The sequence below is a fragment of the Rhamphochromis longiceps genome, linkage group LG12, assembly GCF_057381845.1.
Source record: "Rhamphochromis longiceps isolate RC_006_pf linkage group LG12, R_longiceps_female_GT1.1, whole genome shotgun sequence".
NCBI classification, from domain to species: Eukaryota; Metazoa; Chordata; class Actinopteri; order Cichliformes; family Cichlidae; genus Rhamphochromis; species Rhamphochromis longiceps.
Window position 1 is genome coordinate 38,968,949 of NC_140568.1, and position 22,044 is coordinate 38,990,992.

The 22,044-nt window shown below is 37.7% G+C and overlaps 1 protein-coding gene across 1 annotated transcript in view; it reads right to left on the minus strand.

Moving 5' to 3' along the window:
• The window catches only part of ksr2 (kinase suppressor of ras 2), a 109,120-nt gene that overhangs the window by 43,839 nt on the left and 43,237 nt on the right, over positions 1-22,044 (minus strand). Inside the window, exon 6 of the mRNA XM_085426268.1 lies at positions 4,408-4,580. Coding sequence (XP_085282394.1) covers positions 4,408-4,580 — 173 coding nt within the window. The remainder of the gene's footprint in view (positions 1-4,407; positions 4,581-22,044) is intronic.

Below are 22,044 nucleotides of genomic sequence, written 5' to 3' on the forward strand. Positions count from 1 at the left end.
AAAAAAACATTTCACCTGCCATATTCATGCTCTGATGAGTCAAAATAGCTCCTCTTAGAGTACTGTGCAGTATCAAGCCATCCCTCATTTCTTTATGTTTTACATAAATATAAATACAGTATATAAGGCAAAAACAGTTTGCACAATTAAAAAAAGCTTGAATGTCATTATTTAATTCTTCAACAAAGCCTGAACTCTCTTAGGTAAGCCGGTTTGTAATTTCTTTAAGTCGTCTTCGGGACTAGTTCTCCAGGCTTCTACAAAGCTATTCTTTGCATGTTGGCTGCCTTTTGTTCTGTTCTCTGTCAAGGTGATCCCACATTGCTTCAGTGTTGATGTCCAGGCTGTGAGGAGGCCAGTCCATGACTGATAGTGTTCCATTGTGTGTTTGTCTGACTAGGTATGCTATTACTGTATTGGCAGTCTGTTTGGGATCCTTGTCATGCTAAAAAAAATGAAGCCGCTGCCAATCAGATGCTTTCCAGATGTTATTGCATGGCAGGAGAAAATATGATGGTACTTTTCTGTGTTTATAGTCCCATAAACTTTGATGAGATCTCAGCACCGCTGGCTGAAATTCAGGCACAAACCATTACAGAGCCTCAACCGATGGTGGTAGACTCACACTATTATACTCCCTCCTTGCTAGATTTTTGCCTTTTTTTATTATGTGACTTTTAGATACTGTATATTTACTCTAGATCATGTTTTAGGCCTCTTACTTCTTCTTTATCCTCCACTTAGTCAGTTTCCAAAAGTGTTTTAACCTCCTAAGACCCGAACTCTTCCACAGCATGCATTTTAAATTTTTCTTTGATATTTGGGCTGATTGGGGCCCGATGAGTGTAAAAACAAAGAATTACCAGATTTTTTTTAACCTGATTTTTGTTTCTAAGAAAAATAAGAGCCACATATGAGGATATTCATTTAAAATTTTGATAGAACAGTAGCAGTATAATGTCCTCGTAAGTGGATATCAGGCCCTTGTAGAGCAAAATTCAGTATTTTGGTCTAAATAACCCAAAATGTGATGTCCACATATGTGGACACCAGGTCCTAGGCGGTTAAGGACATACCACATGCTATACTGAGATGCCACGATTTTTTCTAATAGTTCTTTGGGAATCAACCTTTTTGTGCAAAAATACTGTGTTATCTTTGGCATTTTTCCGAGATTCAACTGAAGAAACTAGAGCATATTATGTGTTTATTATGTGCTTTTGTGACAGGCTGCTAGGAAACAAAAACAAATCCTAAAATTAAGTTCAAACAAATTTCTCTAAAAATGCACACGTACAAGGACCACACTAAAAATAAATGAAAAAGCTGCCAATGTCTGAAGAAAAGGTCCTTCAGAAGAACTATTGCTCAAGGCCTCCTAAAAATGAGAAGGAAAGTCCAGCACCTAGGAAGCAAAATATAAAGAAATTAGGTCTGACTGAAGATTTTTGCACAGTTCTGCATGCGATACACCAACGTGTACATGTAAGATAAATCAATTTTATCGCATTTAGGACAGTCATTTAATTTCCCAGCCAAGTGTGGATTTACCATGTGCAGTGCATTTGAAGTGCATAGCATGATGGTATTATTTTTACTGGGGCTTTTTAACTCAAATAGCTCCATTAAAAACTCAGCTTACAAATATCCTCCCTTAGATGTGATGCATCGATTGGAATCACCCAGTAGGAATGGTAGAAATGTCAAAATGCAAGCGACAGATGATTAATAGATATAATATGATAGAATAATAGACTTATTATTTTAAATTGAATAAAGATCAACACACACAATAACCAGTAGCTGCAGATTAAATGAGAAACTATCTGCAGCTTGTCTCCAGAACCTAACAATGTGCCAAGGAGTGCCTGAGCCGAAATACACCACTGTAATGGAATTATATTTGTAATCATAACCAGCTTCTCAAGGTGGAAAGCCAAACAAACTGCTGACGTCTCAGCTTCAACTGGGCACTGACTCATCCCTGGCAGACAGCGTTTGGTCCTGGTTACCTCAGCCAGTCTCGTAGCTCCTCCGCATGTTTTGATTCAAACGACTTGCAAGATAAGTAATAACACTGCTGGCTGGAGGGCCCTGACGTATGAGATGGCTGTGATACCATAAACCCAAACATAGACACGGGATGGATGTTTAGCCTGGCTGACCTGGCAGTTGCATACTTGCCCAAATGCTCACTCAAGCGTTCACACACACAAACAGATTGCTGAACTACTATTCCTCTGGGCAACTTTGTAAACATTGTTTTTTCTCTGCTCTGTTATTTATAATGAAACACAATGAGCAAATAGTGATCTGATGATTCACGCTGTCTTTTTTCGTTAAGCACAATTTTGCCATGCCGGTCATTGTGTCAGCTATTGTGTAAAATTTTGTTTGTTATTTTATCAAACAAGTACATTTTTCCACCTGGTTATCAATATGATAAAATAGATTAAGCAGATTTTGTAAAAGCTTACAGTTAATTTAACACAGATAGACGTACTCCCTTTTTTTCTTTTGCAGTCAGTGCTCGAGTTGTAAATAAATAAATAAAGTTCCACATAAAAACAGAACTTGGATGTTGCCCTTCAGCATTTAGTGTAATTGACACCGGCACAAACAGTCTTTCTAACAGTCAGCTGTACTGAGGAAAACTGCAAAGCACGCCTCAAGGAAATAGCTCACATTAAAGTGAGAAATCACAGGTGATATTTCAGAGCGTGCAAGCTCAATGACTCCTCCCAAAGAGCCTTAAGGGTGTATGAAGCTGTACGACTCCTTCAAACTTGTCCACAGTAGAGCGCTTATTTTGGATTGCGGGTATAAAGGCAGGTTTCCAAACCAAGCTGTGATACCCACCGTGTCTAATAATGCTTTCTAGTACAACAGGATAAAAAAAGGCAATGTGTACTTCCTCCAACTCCAAAACTCTTTATCTACGTAAGAAGTTTATTTGTGCTATAGCCTAGAGCAGACCGTGTTAACTTGGACGATGCAGTTTGGTGGTTTTTCAGTTCGCACTCCCACGACACATACGGGAGGGGACATATAGAAGTATTTTCAATGAGAATAAAACAGTAAATCCATTCTCTGATCGATTTATGTTGTGTTTTTACAAACCGTGCTCACCTCACAGAAGCCACCACTTCTTATTTGGTCAAGCTTAAAGCTCACGTTGCAAGTTCTGATTTGCACAGTGTGAAAAAAGATACTTTTATTGTGGGTATTCACAGTCGTTTACAGCATGCTCACTTTAATGTTCTCCAGCTGCATAAAAGGATGTGCTGTGAGAGCAGATCTGTTGCTCAGGTAGCATGATGAGTTGACTAGAATCATCATCAGGACAAACCTACTCTTCAACATGGTGAGAAAATTACTTATTTACTTAAAAAGAAACACTGCATCTTTTATATATTATCTGTGGGTATAAGCCAGCATCTCTGGCTTAAAATATCTGTAAATAACTCACAATGGAGGCACCAGGTTTTCCATCTCTTATTAAGCTAATGGAAAAACAAATCTGAATTAGAAATAATAATTCATACATCACTGTTTTTCCTTATAACATACTTATTAATATTTTATTACCGGTAATAATTTTCTATCAGAAATCAAGTATGAACCTCCTTAAACCAGAGATTTTTACAAGCTTCGTCCTTTTTATGTTATTAAATAACTGATAGTTTTGGTCCAAACCTTGGACATCTGTACCCGTTTTGCCATACTAAATGCATTAGCATTTGAGACTATGCCATTAAATTCACATATATCAATTTCACCTTTCACCTCCTTTTTTTCTTTTTCTAAATGTGTGATTATTCCATGTCATGCCTCAACCAACAAGTATGCACAGCTTTGTCCCTTATACCAGTTAGTGAAGTTTTGCATGGATTCCGAACACTGAGTGTTATCCATTCATCACCCGTTTCATTGACAAGACTTCCATTACTTTGTTTCCCTGCATTTCCCCCATCCCCATCTCCTCAATCTAATGGCTTCCGCAGAATGTCTTAATGTATCAGCCAATAAGGCTGCCAGTGTGCAGCAACACACAACCTCCGGTCATTATTGTCACGACCTGATTGTCTATTTATTGCATTTACCAGCAGAGCTGTACTAAAGCATTTTTTAACAAAAATAATTACTTTCAGCAGTTAAGTAAGAGCAGTTAAAGCAAGTGGTTTCTGCAGGTGGCAAGGCATAGTGACAAAAAACTGATGAACCAACTGAGACTTGACCCAACTAAAAGCAGAGCAACATCCCAGGAATGAAACATTGCCAGAGAACTAAATAATCAGAGTAGCAGTAGAGTAGATTATGAAAGGGATACGTTCAAAGTATTAAGAAAAATGTAATTTCATTTTAAAAAATCAGTGTGCGATATTTAAAAAAAAGATGTTCACTTACTTGCAGAGGGTGTTTCGGCATGAACAGGTGGTGTAGAAGGGATGAAAGAGGGGAAGAAGAAGGATCGCAGAGATCGTTCAGTGTGGAGGGGTGAGCGCTGTGTGGGCAGGTTCTCACAGCTGCCCACACTGCTGTGGATCTTAAGGTTCAAGGGCTTGGTCTTCTTCTTGGCTCTGGTGGACAACAGACAAGAGAAAAATATAAAATTGAGACATTAGAGGTGAGTGCAGCAAAACTAAACAAGAAACCAACATGTTCAAATGATATTTACTATAATTAAACAGTCTGGACTATTTGTTTTTGCAAAGACGCACAACTTCAAAGCTGGACAGGAAGGCTGCACAGTTTTTGGGGTATAGCTATTCCTGTAGTCACAACCAAGGTACAAACACTGCAGTCACCATCACATGGAAGAGAAAACAGAATTCTACACCAGAATAGTTCACATATGGAGAACATAATACAGTTTAGTGGCAAGAAATATTGCATATTAAGTAAGGGAAATGAAATGTACCTATCAGTCACCATCATTATTATTCTCACACCTATATATAATGTACACCCTACACCTGAACGTAACAAGAATGCAGGTGGACAAGTACAAATAAGGCATATATATTAGTTTACGTTGCATATTGTGTATTATGCATTAGAGTAATATCAATAATGTACTTATAACACCGAATAACAAACACTTAGAACTTCACTGTATGTTCATTGTACTCCAGAATTTGGAGAATATTTTTTCTCCGCATCACAAATCTGCTAACTTAACAGAACTCAGTGCAAAGTACCAAATATATGTATTTTCTGCACAATCACATAAACAAACAAAGAGGTGCGACAACATCTTGAGCCACAGCAAGTATGGTGTACCGAAATACCAGATCAGCAACATTAAGGGCTCTAGTATTAATGATAAAGTCAGGAAAGTTGGGAGTCATTTTCATAGCATGATAGCACAGCCATCGCTGTCATGCTAGAAGAAAACACACTGCTGTCGGGGTCAGAAAAGCAAGTAGGATCGAGGAACAGAAGATTAAACAAGACACTAATAAGAAAAAGAAAAACAGCTTTTTTTACTGCGATTTTATTCCAAAGTTTGGCTCCGACTCAACCATTTGTGGATGTTGGAAAACCCTATGGTACTGCTGTTTAAAGTTGCACACCTCCATATGGACACTTGCCACGTAAGTATGTAAGTGTGTTCAAACTGATGTGAAGTATCTTCATGCAATGCAATAAAAGTTACCATCTTGGCTATAGCAGAAGGGGTGAGAAGAACCGATAAATATAGGTTACAGATAGAAACCTGTAAGGTGCTTGAAAGACATCCTTTTTTAATTGACTAGTATTGAGTATCAAGTCAAAGTGAAAATCACCAAAATTTTCCCATGATCACTTCTGTTTGCCAGCCTGCTTCCACTGTGGAAGCTTGTCATTTCAGAGCTGAGGTCTGAATAATTAAGCTTGTAGAGCAATTTGTCTTTGTCAGCTGTCAATATGATTTTTTTTCTAACAAAACTTTTGTGTATTTCAATAAGGTATTCCTTGTAAGTACACAATTCCCTGAAATATGAAAGACAGACAGCTGTGAACTGAGTAAACTAAGAGACAAGCTACACAGTTTGGGCTAATTACAAGAAAAGTGTGTAATTTAACTAAAAATATCTCAAGTGACTTGCAAAACAGACTTTTCTAGCTACTGGTATATCTGGGTTCTAAAGTGGAGCCACTGGAAAGTCTGGAGCCATTGCTCATATTAAAGCATGGTTCACGGTTAACCTGCACTAGAACTTCAAACGATCACATTAGCCTCTTATCTAATGTACTCAGTCAGGCTGATAAAATGAACCATTATTCCTACAGGATCCTAAATACACTAACTTATGTTATTATTGCAGCTCAGGAGAACACGAGGTGACTTTGTGGGGATAATTGGAAATAAAAGTCGTCCTTCATTAGAGAAAATAATCCACAGACTGTTAATTCCCTGTAAATTAGAAATGCAAACATTCGCTGTGATAGACGTTATCGGCCATATTTTCTCATTTTAATTTCTCTACTTTTTTTGATGTGAGGCTAAATTTACTCAGGCTATGGAAAAGATTTTGCCCGTTTTGCAAGAATGTACTGTACTGTGCAAATGTCTTTACATTTTTGTTCAGTGAGCCAGGAATTCTTGTACTTTCTCCAAATGGTATTGAGCAATAGTTGTGAAACTATTTGTGAAAGTCTTTCATAGTTTTTCTTTGGGCACTGGCTACTTTTTCCACCTAAACTCTTAGACAAGTCTGTTTACCTGACCATTTTTAGAGACACGTGTTTGGAGTTTATTTAGTTTGCTTGTTTGTTAATGCTGACCTATGAATCATTCATGTGTCATAACAGAACAGACAACTTAACAGAAAACCAATTTTATATTGTATATTTGTCACAGAAATAGCAGAAATACACGTTTTAACGATGGTAGAAAAGTCTTTTTAAAAGTACAAAGTGGATGAAGCAAAACAACAAAGAAAATCCAACTCCAAATGGCAGGCAGTCACAAGGGAAGCATTCAGACAAAGACCAAAAGACTAGAGCAAGTCTATAAACACACACTTGAACAGACTGAGGGCTAATCGGAGGAATGAGACACAGCAGGGGAAATGAAGCACAGGTGAAACTAATTAAGCCAATGACAGGAAATAAAATTAAATGCAAGACCCAGAAGATACATGATTACCAAAACAATACAGGAAAATAATAACTGGAAGACTGGACACAGGAGAACTTGACACAGTAGGAAAAGGGGGGAGGGGGGGGATCCAAAAACCCTGACAAAAGAACCGAGAGGTAAATCAGGCCCTTTAAGCTTCTGATCTTTCTGAGTTAGCTTTGATATTTTGATACTTCCAAACCATCAACATGTCTGTTAGACCTCATTCTTAAAAGACTGCTCAAAGAAGTCATGCTATTAATAATTATTTGATCTTAGGTATGATCAAACCATATGTCTTTGAGGTGGTGGTAATTAAACCATTACTTAGAAACCATCACTTGACCCAACTGTCTTAGCCAATTATTGACCAATCATCACATTTTTTTAATTTCTGAAAGAGTAGTAGTAAAACAGCTAACAAGTCATCTTCATACGAATGTTTTATTTCCATCATCACATCATAGAAACAGTAAATATAAAGCAAAATGAAGAATTTTGCACAGACTTTCAATATTTGGGATTACTATACAGCAGCTTTAGAATTTCTTGGTCTACTTTATTTGTTTAGTCATATTATATAAAAAAGTCATTATACTACATATTCCATTTACCTTAATATAACAGCTGCCTTTAGGCAACTGTTGTGATTCCATGCTATATAAATGAAACTGAACTTAATTTAAGTGAACTGAAATGCAAATGTTTGTTACTGAATTAGTCAAATTTCTTCATAGTTCATCTCATATTATGAAAGAACGAGAACTTTTCACTTTCATATGAACAACCTCATTGGTGTACAGTAAAGCAAGCCATATGTTAATGCCAGGTACCTGCTAACATAAGAAGGCAGAGTAACACCCCCACCCCCTGGGACCCCACTGTGCCCCCTCCAAAAGGAGTGCACAATGTCCCCTCGTTGCTAATTTTGGAGTAATAATTACTGCTCCAGTTTCAATTACTCTTTTTCCTGTTTTTCCCCCCAATCTGTAATTTAAATATTGTCTAGTAGACATTCTTATATTTGTAGGTGGGTCAAAAAAAAAATAGCAGAAAATTAGAAAAAGACAAAAATGATTCTGAAAATGCCAACACTGGCATGTAGGTGTGTTTGGGAAACCACTCTTGTTATAATTAAAGCCAGCAGAAGCAGAGACATCTTTGGTGCTACTATTCTTTTAAGTACTGAGTCTAACTAGTGAGAGTTTTTTAATAAGCACCATTAAAAGAATGCCATATTAGCTATTAGCAGTTCCTGACTGCAAAGTACTCACTGCTGTACAAACAACAATCCCTGGATTACTTTAACAATGTGACAAGTGCCAGGCAGGTTCAACAAAGACTTTTTTCCCCTAAAATTCTTAAGCCGATTTATCGGTCACAATGAAGTTTGGAGATAATGATATCCAAAGGAAGAGGAAATAACACCAAATGGCATGAATATGAGATTTATGTTTGTGTGTCAGGGCTTAAGAACTGTGGGTTAAAGACTGCACCAGTCCTTCTCTATGTAGATGTAATTTACTTTAATTTGCTGCCAATACTCTTAAGCCCCTTGATGCTATGTACCACAGTTCTCTTCAATGTATCACTGAGGACAGTTTCAGCACCCTTCATTGTATTCTCCATGCAACAAGAACTGTCTTTTTTTAATTTACTAGGCTATTTTAAATAAACTGTCATGTTATTCATCATCCACCCTGTATGGGTTGCAGAATATACAAAAATGCATTATCTTTAATGGCCAATTTATTACAAAAAACAAACAAACAAGGGAAACTGCAGTCTGCTGTTATGCATCTCATAGGATGAAGTGTTAGTTTAAAAACGTATTACTCCAGGGCAATTTCAGCTTCTGTTGGTTGATGTTTTATATAATAAATGTCCCTGCTTTTTGTAACTGTTTTTACTCTAGTATCCATCCATTCATTCATCCAAAGAACAAGGGAAATATGTGATTCTTTATATCCTCAAGTAATGTTAATCCTGTTTTAGAACTGCAGAACTTGAGCTGACGTAAATGAAACAGTCATGTAAAAATAAACAACTAATCTCCATCCATATAAATCCCTGCAGAAACATAAATAACCACACTGTAACCGGACATATCCTCAGGAATTTTACTTTAGCGACATTGGATTCACAATTGTAAAAATTTGATGTAAGACTGAAATTTAGGATTTTAAGTGACACCGAGACTGAAGTTGCAGACTGATGAGCAAACGCAACCAACAAAAACAAAACAAAAGAGTTGCACTTGCACATAGAAGACAATGAATTTTAAGTGTCCAAACAAACACAGACCACAAGGAGACAGGTGAGAAAAGGAGACATGAGGAGAGTCTATCTGTGAAAAACTGACTTGTAAAAGTAGTAAAATGAATGCTGAGTTCTGACTTATCATGGAAAGTGTTAAATCCCACAGGAATATTTCCTCCCATGTCAGTCTCCCACTCCCTACACTGAGTCATGCAATTAGACCTGTAAACCAGCCCGGCACTTCACTCCCATCTCCTGCAATAAGGAAGCAGCCTGCAGGTTATCACTTCTTCGTCACAGAGCTTTTGTCAGCTATTCCGATTAGCCCACTTTATGAAATTTGAATCTAAATTAAACCATTCATCTCCCTGCATGCATGCCTTTATCCTCTCCCCGAAGATGTAGATGTTCAGTGAGGGAAAAGTGAAAATGAATGTGAAGAGTAGGGAGAGGATTCCCAATTTTCATTTTGAAAACGTTTGTCAGTGAAGGCAGGCGGGCGAGAAGGAGGGGGAGGAATTTAACTCTACGGTGGTTAATGCATCTATTCAGATGCCTCACATATGAAAAGTTCAAGAAAGGAGAAACTTAAAGAAAGAATACACAAAACAGAGAAGAAGGAGGAGGTGGGTTACTTGTCAACTGTCAAGAGAAATCAGCCACAGTGTGAATAGTTGAGATGTCTTTTGATCTTCTCGACAATTGTACATAGTGACGCATAACTCACAGATGGAAATCACTGCGTGTTTGTGTCACATTTCAGGTAGCATTTCTGAGTCTCTTAATCCTCCTAGATGCTCTGTACTGACAAAACAGGAATGCCAAAGCTTTTTTTTTCCAAGTACCATTCAGTCCATTCGCCTAAAATATTGTAGTGAATAAGTTATCGTCTGTGTCATGTTTATTACCTGCTAATTTCTTATTCACACACTTTTTTCCAGTTACATCCTGTTATTATCCATCCCTGGGATCATTAAAAGGTCATTTGCATGTGTTTTGAAGTGAGTGAAAGCGCAATCGTAAGCTTCCCTAACATATTAATAAAGACATCACAAATTATGATACTGAAATTGTACGCAATGGGGTTTTTTTTGCTTATACTATGCATGGAATGGACTTTGTCATCATATCTATAAAGGGAGTTAAAGTAATCAAGTAACATTTGGAGTACACAGAGTAAAAAAGAAAGTAAATTCATCAGTACAACATATCCAATGTACTTTGGCCATACTTTAACTTTTTGTTTTTATGAAATTCACTTTAAATTTCCCTGATTGCTTACACGTTTTAGAAATGTGATTTGCTCTTCATAATATGAAAGCTATGGAAAAAAAAATCTGACATTCATGCACACGCATTCATCCACCCACACCCTCCACAGTCCCTTTCCCCACACTTGCAGAGATGCTAATTACAGTGACACCTTTAAGCAAAAGTTCCATTTGATCAAGGACAGAGGTGAGAGCAGGAGAGCAGTGATCCATCAAATGGCACGTTTCCTTTATATTCTGACATATCAAGAGGGCTTTAAAAATGCAGAATATTGCAGAGCTATCTGCCTAACTAGCTAGCAGTTGTTCACTATACAAATTATATATCTAAGTGATGCTGTGATCCTGCAATTCATTTGAGCTCTATCTAATTAACACTTGTGTCCATCTAGAGGGGTAATTTACTTGCAGGGTTCCATCTGCATACCTACACTTTATTCATCAGAAATATGCAAGGGAGCTCTGCCGAGACTCATACGACACCCTGTTGCTTTTTATGCAAATGGAGCTGTGGAATAATATCTGTGGCAACCACTGCTCTTTGCTGCTTTAATAAAGTTGGTGGAAAATGAAATAAAGGTGGCTAGAATAATGATTGCAACAGAGAATTACTGTGAGCCCTTAGAGTCATCCTAAGAAGGCTGTATTGTTTTCAGACGTCTGCAGAGTCAGGCTTGTGTGGAATAAAAGCAGGCAGTCTGGCATGATATTTTTTAAAAGAAATGTTGCAAAGCCAATGTCCAAACTTAGCAGAACAAAGATTTACAGTTATTATACAACAAAGTGTGACGTAGGAAACATTCTATTATAATAATGCATTTTGAAAACAGTAAAGACTTAAATTCGTGTGATTAAACACCACGTACACGAAGGATTTAAATGATCTCAACACCAAAAGACACAAAATGATGCACAAATTTCAGTTACACTTTAAAGTATGCATGTTACTTATTTTGTATATTAGGGATTTATTTGATTTTAGAGTAAGTACAGGGGAAACAAAACAGCCTTCGTGATATTCAACACAGACTTTGTTTTGCTTTTTCGAAAGGGAGGAGGTAGGATTTCACATCAACAAGAGTTCACAAAGTTTAAGCTGTGCGAATGTAACAAACAGCTAAAAATAACTGAGATAATGAAAAAAAAAATCAAGCGGTGAAATGATCAGATGGGTGGTAAATAATATCCCCAGGTTAGCTAAACTTATGTGGAAGAGAAAACAAAAGTGAACTGCATTACTACATTATTATCCAAACTCTTGCACTGTTATTGAACATACCCTGTGTGCATACCCAAAAAGTTTTACTACAACAGTTCCAAGAGAACCGTGTTCAATTTTAATAACCCAAAATCAATGCTAGTGAGAACAAGTGGACATGTTCTTAATATACAATTAGAAAAGAACAACACTAAATGATAATTGTTTTCCAAATTCACAATATTGGTTGGTTATTAAAGCAGAAGCTGGACGTAAGACACTGATGTTACAGTAATTTAAAGTAATTTAAAGAAAACTCTCCTTAAGAACAATCTCAGCTTCAAATGTGAGGTGGCAAAACCTTCTCCCAAAGATGATCAACAACTGTGCTACCACTATTGAAGAAATCACTAGACACTCATGTGGTCTCATTTCAGACATTATTATTAAACTTAACAAATGTTAAGACAAGTCTTTCAAGGACAAAAAGAAGCTATGAGTGTGTTTGTGTGTGTGCACGGATGCGTGTAGTTGTGCATGACCACAAATTATGTTCTAGTTACCTGATAATATCTGTTGAAATGGTTGGATGATGATAGCGCACAAGTGTTTGAAATCCCTCTCTTGTTATGTCCACATTAACTGCCAGCATCTCCTGCTAAGATATGGGAGGGGGTGTCATTTCACTGTCAAAGGCCAGGGAAAGCACAGTGCTCTCAGGACAGAAAGGTCATGTGTGTGGTCTGGGTTGGAACGTGAACATGAAGCTGAAGAGACAGCAAGAAACCCAAGGCGAAAAAGGCGGAAAGAAACAAGGGGTCGTAAAAAGAGCAAGCCCGTGTGAAGGACAGAAAATGAGCAGGAGGAAGAGAGAATTCAGGAGCCAGTTGCCAAATGACAAGAGAGAAAAGCTGACAGGAAGGTGGACCGTGAGATTGTCTTCTCAGCAGCTCATCAGGAATGCATTTTGGTACACAATGACAGAGCAGATATTTTCTGGTTAAAATGTGCTATTTCTGCATGTGGTAGTATCACGTGTTACGTTCCCCTGGGGGGGGGGGGGTCTAGGCGTTAAGGGGGAAGCAACAAAAGTGACCGGGTCAGAAAAAGGAGTCAGGGAGGCAAAACAGTTAAATAAAACAGTTTTATTGAAGTTATTCAACTAAAAGAGACGGACAAGCCGTTATCACCATAAAAGAAACACAAACAAAACTCAGGCGTTGGTCAAATAAAGCAAAAAGTCAAAAGGAAAGCACAGCTCACCAGCTGGAAACCACAAACACAGCTCACTAGCTGGAAACACCACAAGACACAGCTCACCAGCTAGAAACACCGCAAAAACACTCAGCTCACTAGCTGTACCCACACAAATGGCACTCTGGCCCAGAGCTCACCCTGCTCTGGGCTTAAATACCTTTAATTGCTGATGGGAGTCAGCTGTACAGGAGGGAAAGGTGGCATCTCAGGTAGGAGGTAGTGGGACACGCCCACACAGGCACCTTCAGGAGGAGGCCCTGCTAGGGCCGTAACACACGAAAGCATGATATTAAATGTTGCTTATTTTTCCTTATACAAGCTTATCTGCTGCCATACCAGTTAAACAAAAGTTTGTCTGCATTAATAATCTAACATCTCTGTAAGCATAACAGATGGTCATGACATGATGCTTCTTTCTTCTTTCTGCTGGTTCTTTTAGGGATCACCACAGTGGATCATTTGTCTCCATCTCACCCTATTCATGCATCTTCCTCAGTCACACCAACCCTCCTTCACTACATCCATAAATCTTCTCTGTGGTCCACCTCATTTCCTCCAGCGTGGTAGCTTCATATTCAGCATCCATTGATGAATATATGAACTATCCTTCCTCTACACATGTCCAGACTATATCAGCCTTGCCTCTCTAAGTTTGCCTCCAGACTGTTGTCCATATAGTTGTTTCAAAGTGGCTCGCTGTTCCTTTTTCTAAGCTAGGGGTAGGATATTTTCCCTAAACCTGGCATCTTTCATTCCATTTAATTTCTGCAATCTTCAATCCCTTTCTTTTAACATTACTAGTACTCTATAACATCCATTTTTCAAGGCCAAGTCTTAGCAGTGTCATCCTGTCTCTATAACAATAGAAAAAAGCCTCTCGATCTTACTGTAACACTCATTGTTGCTCTTTGTAGGATGCACTAAAATACAGTTCCAACTAATGGAACAGAAGACCAAGCATAAAAATACAGGAAGGAGAAGAAGAGACAAAGAACATAGGTGATCACAGTGGACAAAGTTTTTCAATAAGATGAAACTGAGAGACTTTCAGTTTTCTAGTTGTGAAGTTATTTTTTTTTCTCAAAACAGCTACGTGGCAATAGTACGTGATGTACAAATTATTTAAATCTTCAATTTAGCATTACTTTTTCAACCATCGCTTGTCTGACACCTGGAAATAATTTGCTGCTTCAAGAGACATTTTGTGGTTCTACAGAAGAGCCTATATTGAACAGATAGAACAGCTCAGAATGACAAAAACCAAATAGTAATTCTCATGTGCTGAAAGTTTCAATATTCAATACTAATTAAATATTCCTGGCGCTCAACTTTTGGATGTTTTCCACTAATGGCCTGGATTCAAAAACTGTCCTCCTGTCTTTTGTACATCCAAATTCTCTCTAAGTGTGTCTCATTTGCCACCAAATTGTTTGGGATAAATAGGAATTAAATGCAACTTTATTCTCTGGAGCTGTAAGATGTAAACAGGTGTACAAGCTGTCCTCAAAAAGTAATCACAGTTTTATATTGCTGGAATATTTCCTGTCTGATTTGCAAGCACGTCCTTGATTTGCACACAACAGAAATTACAACACTTTCTGTGTATCCTGCATTTTCACAACTCAAAGAAACTGCAATCTTATGTAATTAGAATTGTCCATAGCACTGTTGTAGTATGTCATATTTCCCTGAGGTAATATATTTAAAAAGAACTGCATACATGTCTATTAGCCATTATGCAGATGACAATCAGCTATAATTATCTATGCAGCCGGATGAAACAAATGAGTTGTTTGAACTTAAAGCCTTAAAACCCTTAAGTTGGATTTGGCTATGAAAACCTCAGAAACAAATTGACTAGACCTACAAGAATCTTTGAGTAATTTTAGTGTACACTATCATTAAAATCACACATTCTCCTCATGCAGGTGAAAGCCTGCCTTCTTTCACCTAGTCTAGTTTTAAAAACTCTAAGGTGATGGCAATAAAGACTAGGAGGAGTTTTTATTTTTGTCTTCATTGTCTCCCTATTAAATTCCTAATCCTTCACATGTAAAGCCTTAAACAATCATGCCCTATCATATCTTAAAGACCTCATAGTGCCTTTCATCATATGTTAGAAGTACAATAGGAGGCAGAGCCTTCAGCATAGACACCTTTAAACTTTAGCTTAAAATGTGCATTTCTTTTTATAGCTAGGTCTGGCTCTGAAATATAATTTTAATGCTATGGACTTGTGATGCACTGATCACCTCTCTTTCAATCTTCTCCCTTTCCCCCTCACTTATATGCCAATCGGTTCTCACTTTGTCTTTTCTTAAAAGGGAGGGTTTTTTCCTATTGTCCATGTAGTAAGCAAATTTTGGGTTTCTGTTTAAAATATAGTAAGGAGCTTTTCTGTGAATTGGCACATTAAAAGTTGATCTGAACAAATTTTTAGAATTCAAATGCACAGAATGACTGATTGAAAAATAACATCAGTAAATAATTTTATGATTAATAACATTTTTCATTAATGCAATGCAATTAGATCACTTTGTTGTTAGCAGTTTATGAAGCCTTTTAAAGTATACTCATTTTCATGTCAGTGGTGGCAGAGCAGCCGAGCAGTATCTCTCATTGCACTGTGCTTCCTGAGATGTAATGGAAGAAATATAGACATAATTTCCTCGCAGAACTTCAGAGTTTAATTCTGTTAATGATTACTATAACAGTTTCACCTCATTTTTCATCTTGGGAGAACAGTCTTGACATATTTTTCATTGCTCACACATTCAGAAAACTTACAGTCAACTGCTTTATTTCATCTAACTTGGGTCTGAACTTTAAATAACTTTAATAAAGTGTAAATGTTTTGTTTTTTTAATATAGTGAAAACTACTGACATGACACCTACAAAAAGGCAAAACTTTTCCGTGAGAAGTCAGGACAGTGTTCTGTTCTCCTCCTCATTACCTGCTCGCCAACAGGGCTGTGTGTGTAAGCATGCTGTGTATATTTATTTCAGCTTTGAATTTAATCAGAATTTATTTTCTTAATTCAGACAAAATGAAACCATAGATCAAACTCTAAACTTTGTGATACAGGTATGAAAGAAACAGTGCAAGATGCACGACAGCTGAACGACAGCTGGACAACAGCTGTGCAGGTTAAGTGGTATTTCTGAAAAACAGAGAGCTGTAAAGGGCAGCAACACTAAAAAGTAAGAGGGGTCAAGGGCAATGTGGGACCTGCAGCAGATATTATCAGTTTCGTCTTTAACATCAGAGAGCAAAACTGATATGAAAGCCTTCACTTGATGGTTAGAATGATAAATGATGGTAATAACTTCCTTTATGGTTGTTGGGCACTAAAGCAGTCATACTCTGCTATTTAATAAATCAGAAAGCAGCTGTCAATTCACCCTGCACTAGTTGCTTTGTCTCTGTCAGAGTGATGTTTGACATAATTTCCGCACAACAAACTTAGTATTAGATCTTCCCATATAACAGATTGAAATGAGACTTTAATGATCATGTCAGGAAACTTCATGTAATGAAAGGAAAAGCGAAACAAGATTCCCACAAAATTAACTAAATGCCTTGAGCACAGCGCAACTGCAATAAATCTTTCCTTTGTTACAATGAGGTAATTTCTCACATATGATTTTTCCTCATCTTAGAAAAGAATTACTTTTAAGGATAACTTCTAATCGCCTACTTCAATCCTGTTATCCGCCCCAACAAGCTCCCACACGTTCACAAATCGCCACAGAAAAACTATTAGCCTAAATAAATCCATTTTCCACAAGCAACGGTGGCATTTAGGCTCACCTCCACTCCTAAACACTCATATAAATTCATAATCATGACTCCAATTTCTGGCCGCTGGGCGAGGCTGGGGTGAGCACTCATTATTGCCAATAGACGTGCGAATGGATGGAAGGGATGGGTGGGGGCGTCTAGCTTTTAACAGCTTGGTGGTGACATCCCCTCTCACCTGAATTATCATTAATGGCCAAGGTGCCAAAGACCTGATTAACATGGATGAGGTTTTGTCCACAGAGAAAAGCATCTTCACCCTTATTCCACACACATACATATTTTATTTCACAGCAGTGACATATATATAGCCTTGTGGAGTACACTTGACACCACAGTGAACGTCACTCGCCGGAGAAAATGCAGGGCCAATAATCCTCCGGGGTCAGAGGTAATTGGCTATTGCTGTGTTCTGGATTTCTTATTGGATCACGTGGAGACCAGCTGCATTGATTCGATCTGAGCTTAAGTTTCAGGGAACACTCCAAAATGTATTCTTAAAGTAAAAGCAATAAAATTGTCTTCATTGTAACAGATCAACCCATGAAACAAAGCAGTAACAGGGGATAATTTCACTTCAATTACCAAAGCAGTAAGGTTTCTGCCTTAATTGTGAGGTGCTGTACTTTTTGTACCACTGGAGTTGCTGCTGCAGTAAGAGTGTTGTGGTTTAACATGTGAGCAGACAAATCCAAAATTCCTAACAGACCATATAATTACATCATAGCTACATACCATACACTTTTGTTCCTGATTGGTTGTCTAATCCCATATTGGACAGTTCAAGCACAGTTCTAGTCAGTGGTATAACCTCCATTTCAGATCAGTGCACAAGATGTATTAAACTACAGGTAACCATAAAAAGTGGCACTTCTGCCTCAATCTGTATTACCAGATTAGCCTGGTTCCAGACCTCTGAACCATCACCCACATTTACGGTTCGTGTAGCAGCTCTGATGTTGTGCCCAATGACGGCTCTTTCATTCGGAGAATCAGCTGACCAGTCACAGCTTAGCAGGCAAAGATTGCGAATGGAAGTGTCACTTTGCTGGGTAGCAAGCAAGAGATTAACAAAGCAATATAAATTGGCTTTGTTAATCCAACTTCCAGGTATACCAACTCTGGAAACTTAGTTGATTTCGTTTTTTAATGACTGAACTCATGGAGTGTTCCTATTTAATTGACAATGGTTTATATGAACTCTCAGCATGAAAGCAGATCTGAGATTTTAGATTTGTTGTCATTGTATTTCAGAGAATTCAGCTGAGCAAAACTTAAATTTGGGGACGGATGCTATAAAAAAGACAAAAACAATCACTATATTAACATCAAAGTTCATGCACTGGCACGTTCCAGCTGTTTTAATGGTAAACGACAAAGGCAGGGTGCAATTTGTGGGGAGAAAAAAAGCATCAGAGACGGGAATATTTTTAAAACTTTCCTCCATCAGAACAATTCAGGAACCATAGTGGTCCTACAGATTACGATGCCTGCAAGTGGGATGAATAATGTTGCTCCTGTCATTAAAAGAATTTAGATATAAAAGTCAAGGCACTATTACCGAAAAAAGGTGAAGCAAACAAAAAGCAAGTAAAATAGCTAAGCTGGGTTAGAACAGACTAACAGAACAGCCTGATGGAGGCTACAAGCACCATGTGGGAGCACACAGAGATAGAACAGAGGGAGATATACACAAGAGGAGATACGGCAGAATGGACACAACTGGGGAACACAGCACAACACACAAAACACACATTCTGAGGAATAGAATTTGACGGACGAGACAGGGGAAGCAAAACTGAACATCGCACGCATGAAACAGACTATCAAAATAAAATGGGAAGTAACACATTCACTGAGGCCCACACTAAGACATGTCAGGATAAAAAACAGAAGGAATAAACACAGGGACCAGAACTAGAGATGACTGAATTTGACAAGACAGGGAAACCGGACAACCACGGAAACAGAGACAGAAGGTAAACAAATATGGAGACACTGATGACAGGACATGGAAATGAAACAATGGCAACAAAACACCATATCATAATCAAGCAATAAACCAAGAACTATATATATCAATAATAAAACTACATGGCTCTAAAAAATACTAAACTCAAGCAACTACATAACATAAACACTTAAATCCAAAAGAACGAAACATTACCAAAAACAAAATTCAAAATACAGGATCAGAGAGCTTGGAGCATGACAATTTCTGTAAAAGTATTTTAAATGTAATAATTTAATTTGCAAGAATATTTGACCTCTTTTAAATGTAACTAATTAATTTGTGCACTATTCTCAGTCCAGTTTGTCATTTCCTCTTAATGTGGGTACAAGGAAACACATCAATTTAAAAGTTTTAATGCAATTTCAACCCTTGGTTTTCCACTGCACCTTTCCATAATGTAAGCCACTTAACTTCAATATTATAAAATAATCTCAAAATCCAATAGCGCATGATGTTGGCCTGACTTCATAAATAATAAATGAATTAATAAAGAGTGTAGGTTTTCTGTCAATGAAGTTCCATTCTATGAATATCATTCTGACTTTAAATCCATTAAATTGCAACCACACCAGAGGAGATCATAATGTTTTGGCTCAGGTAATACAATTGAGGTTCACGCAGTTGTATAACCTGAGCCTGACCTGAATATCAGTTTGAAAGAAAGATTATATTTGAGCCCTCTGCAGGGGTTATTTGTTCACAGAGCTGGTGGTGCCGCAAAAGGGAGCTTAAATGTCCAACTCAGCTGCTCTGGACATTAAAAAATCCTACCAGTTTACCAGAATAGAGTCTGTGAAATGCCCAGTATAGAAGCCAGGGTAGAATATAACAGTTACGTGAGTGAGTGAGTGAGTGAGTGAGTGAGTGAGTGAGTGAGTGAGTGAGTAGTACATGTCTTTTCTCCTGCATGCCTTACCTAGGTGGCATCTTCATGTACATTAGGCTTTCTAGATCTCATCTCTGCCGTTACCCAAGGTAGTGTGCAACAAGTGAGAAAGGACAACTTTGGACACATCCCCTCCTAATTCTCATAACATTTTCAGGAGTTCATGAATGAAAAAAGCTTTTAATGTTCAACACTTGATCATCACAACTATACTGCAGTTTCCTTTGAACTGCAGATAGAACTCAACCCAATAAAACATTATTTTGTGACAGGATTGGTACATGTTATGGATGGCTGAAAAATAACACATTGACAGCGGTTCAAAAGGGAACCATAATGAAAGGGGTGAAGAGAGAAAGAAAAGGAAACAGAGAACGAAAGGGGAAAGGAAAGGGGAGCGAAATATATGGTGTGTACACCAGTTCAGTGAAAGCAAACAGCTAAATTAGTCATGGAAAGGATGCAAATTTGCTTCCCCTGAGTGTTGCATGGTAGAATTACCCTGAGCAGAGGGTGAATCATGCCAACCCCCGGCACCATGTGATTTATTAGCAAACATCCAATTCAATAAGAAAGTGCTTAACATTCAAAAAGCTGTGGAAGTCTCATAAGGTGGCATTAACTATAGGATATTACCATTTCTACTGGCAGTGGGAAGGCAAGACAAGAGACATTGGAAAAAACAAACACACCCACTTTCCAGAGTGATCTTAGTATGACGCGCCAAGTGGGACTGTGACAGACGAACAACTCACTTGGCCTTTTCCACGCACGAATGTTACTACTCATTAACATAGACAACGAGGTTCATTAATTGACACTCCAGCCCAAAGAGCCTCTCTGCTTTGAAAGGGCATGGAGAGGGGGGGAGAGAGGGAGAGGGGGGATGCTGTAAAATAACTGTGAGGAGAGGAAGAGAGATAGACAGGGTGCTACATAAGCAAAATGAAATTGCTGTTGCACTCCTGCATAGAAATTAAAGTTTAAGTGGTCCTGGATATCCGGCACACTTATGTTTTCTAAGTAAAACTATTAACAAGTCTCAAAGAACTCTCAAAAAAGTATTCCACGAGCACGTACATTTACGTGGTGAGATATAAACAATTTCTTTCAGGAGGTGTTTTGTAAGAAAGTGTATTTTCCTCTCAACTGGTACTTTCATTGTTTACCAAAGGATTTGCAGACATGAATAATTAGAACCCTAGACAAAAAAAAACAACATAATTTGGCAAAAAGTAAGAAACTAATTTTTAAAAGTGTTTTGTAATCTCTCAAGTCTCTCTCAATGCTCCCAAGACACTATCTTTTCAAAAAAAAAAAAAAAACCCTGTCAGAGCAGGAACCCAAGAACTCTTACAGAATCTCAGAAACTTTTTATATGTATTTCACAAACAGTAAGGGAGATAAATAAGAATAAATAAGAATAAGTCATTTGCTCTTGGACCCAAAATAATTCCTGTTCTGGCCTTAATGATTGAAACAACACTATTAAAGTGCTCAAACATCGGCATCAAGACTGTTGAAACCTTCATACAGTAGAAGCAAAATACTTTAGTCGACTTACTCAATAGCTGAAAAAGACTTTTAACCCTTGTATGGTGTTCGGGTCTGTGAGACCCGTGTTCAGTTTTTGTCAAAAGAAAAATTAAACAATTAATTATTTTTTCACGTGTAAATGTGTTGTGTCTTTCCACTCACTCCACTTGATTATAACTGATTTATTTATAACATTTTATATAAAAGAAAAACGAGAAGCACATTAATTCATAAATGTGATCTAACAAAGGTAAAGGGAAGAAATTAACCATGTTTGCTGTTCATATGTCTTGTAATTGGGATGAAGTAAACATCTGTTGAGTAATTTAACATAAAATTGTTTGATAGTGTTAATTTGGAAAGCCAAAACTCTAGCGGGTCCACCAGACCCATGAACACTGGCTGAGTAACAAAAATACGAACACCACACAAGGGTTAAAAAAGCTCAAGCAAAACTGTAATGATCTTCACATAACATTTTAGCAGAAATTTAGGTCAGGCTCTAATAACAGCTCATGGTCATACACTCGACAACAAACTTTGTTAGGTACAACGACCTCCTGAACTTCAAATCAAGTATCAGAATAGGTAAGAGGTTTATTTCAGTTACTTTGAACGTGGTGTGCTTGACGTGCTGCTCTGAGTAGCTACTCAGTAGCTGAGTAGAAGCCGCTGAGGTTGTGGGATTTGTCCACACAACTGTCATACTGGTCGC